General features: G+C 41.2%; 1 protein-coding gene across 1 annotated transcript; it reads right to left on the reverse strand.

Annotated features, from left to right (window-relative positions):
• Positions 1–788: 788 nt before the first annotated feature.
• Positions 789–2,037, reverse strand: LOC113472358. The gene has a single exon (XM_026832075.1). The coding sequence runs from the start codon at positions 1,740–1,742 to the stop codon at positions 789–791; it is 954 nt and encodes a 317-aa protein (XP_026687876.1). The 5' UTR covers positions 1,743–2,037.
• Positions 2,038–2,046: the final 9 nt, after the last annotated feature.

Consider the following 2,046-nt stretch of genomic DNA (forward strand, 5'->3'; position numbering starts at 1 on the left):
CACGATGCGGCGGTGTCGGCGGTGTGTATACGCTATATTGTGCGGTGTGGGTAATCAGTCAAGATTAGACATAACCCCCCCACTACAAATAACAAATGTGTGTTCTAACAGTGTAGGTCTCCTCAGTACAAAGATAATGAAGTTGATATGATGAAGTGATTGATTGAAATCCCTGTGTTTTTTTCGTTTGATCTTGTGTGGGTGGGGGTTTATGGTGGGTGTGGGTGTGTTTTATCATTTGATAAAAATGTATTAGATTAAAAAGGCTATTACTATACAGCATGTAGTTGCATTCTCATGTGCATGAAAGGTATTTATGTTGGACAAAAGAAATTAGGTTGCATACATGACATATTAGAGCGATCAGATAATTATTAGTAGGGAAGAAAAAAAGACTAGATAAGGTTAATATATAGATCATGAGAGCTTGTGATTCCCAAATGTCTATGATAATATTTGAATGTTGAATTTGCAAACACAAGGAACCAACTAGAATAGGTCGAGATTAATGTAAGTAAAAGATTAATAAACCAAAAAGATAAAGAGGAGAGCTTCAAAATAATACCAAACTGTATGGATATTTTTTTGTGTGTGTCGGAGTGATAAAATAATGAAATCAACTTTAACAAATTAATTACCAAAGGTATAGGAAAGAATACCAAAGGTACTGGAAAGTAGATCTATTATTTAGCATAATGATACATAGGGATTTGAGCTATGACATGGTAAGGTGGAAGTTTTTGTTGTGTGTGGTGTGGGTTGTTGTGGTCAGAATGTATTTGAGTCCTTTATGACACAGGAAGGGGAACCAGCTTGGATACTGGTCGAATGAGTTCACCTTGCTGAGTCCTGACTCCGACCACTCTCACAACTTGGTCCTTTCCAGGAAGCAAGGAGATAATTCTTCCCAAAGGCCATGCTTGAGGCGGCGTTGCCTGAGCCTGAATGAGTACAACATCACCCACTTGCAGTTGATGAGATGATTTCGTCCATTTTGAACGTTGCATTTGAGTGTTGATGTAATCACGACTCCATTTCTTCCAGAAGCAATTAGATGCTTGAGAGATTAATTTCCATCTCTGATGGACCGTCAGAGGACTACCAACATCTTCATGGTCAGGTCGCGCCAGGAGTGGAGCTCCGGTGAGAAAATGTCCGGGGGACAAGTAATCAATTCCATCCGTAGGACTAGAGCTGAGACTGCACAAAGGGCGCGAGTTGAGAATCGCTTCGATGCGTACCAATAGAGTCGTGAACTCTTCAAAGTTGAGAGCTTGTTCATGAAGAACGTGATTCAGATGATGTTTGGCTGATTTTATGCCTGCTTCCCAAAGACCGCCAAAATTCGGTGCACTTGGAGGAATGAATGACCATGTCACTCCTTGAGTGAGTAGATGCTTGGTAATTTCCGGGTGTGATTCGCGTAAGAATCGTTGAATATTTTCCAGATAAGATGATGCACCTCGAAAGTTAGTGCCATTATCAGAAAAGATACAGTGTGGCAATCCACGTCGTCCGACAAACCGATCAAGGGCCGCGATAAAGGCAGCTGTTGATAATGAGCTGACTAACTCCAGATGAATGCATTTTGTTGCCATACAGATGAAGAGCGCCATGTAACACTTGTCGATGGGAGAATTCCGTCGAGGACCTGTTTTATAGGAAAATGGACCTCCAAAATCGATACCTACATTTAAGAAAGGTCTCCCTTGAGTGACACGCGAAACGGGCAAATCCGCCATGATAGGTTGGATGGTATGTGCTTTTAGCTTGGTACAAGCAACACATTTAGATAAAACCAAACGGATAACATTCCGAGAGTTGATGATCCAATATTTCCTATGGATCAAGGATTGGACAAGTTTCGGACCTCCATGGAGAGTTAGAAGGTGATACCACTGAATGATTAGATAAGTTAAGTGGCATTGTTTAGACAAAACAATTGGATGTTTTGCATCCTCAGGAATGGCTGCATTAGCCAATCTACCCCCCACTACTAGCAATCCACGGGAGTTGATAAGAGGAGATAAAGAGCGTAGTGTTGGA

The sequence above is a fragment of the Diaphorina citri genome, unplaced genomic scaffold (assembly GCF_000475195.1).
Source record: "Diaphorina citri unplaced genomic scaffold, Diaci psyllid genome assembly version 1.1 scaffold5088, whole genome shotgun sequence".
Lineage (NCBI taxonomy): Eukaryota > Metazoa > Arthropoda > Insecta > Hemiptera > Psyllidae > Diaphorina > Diaphorina citri.

Bases quoted from the DNA above. Each gene is read 5' to 3' on its own strand.
- LOC113472358 (XM_026832075.1), bottom strand. From the start codon at position 1,742: ATGGCGGATTTGCCCGTTTCGCGTGTCACTCAAGGGAGACCTTTCTTA.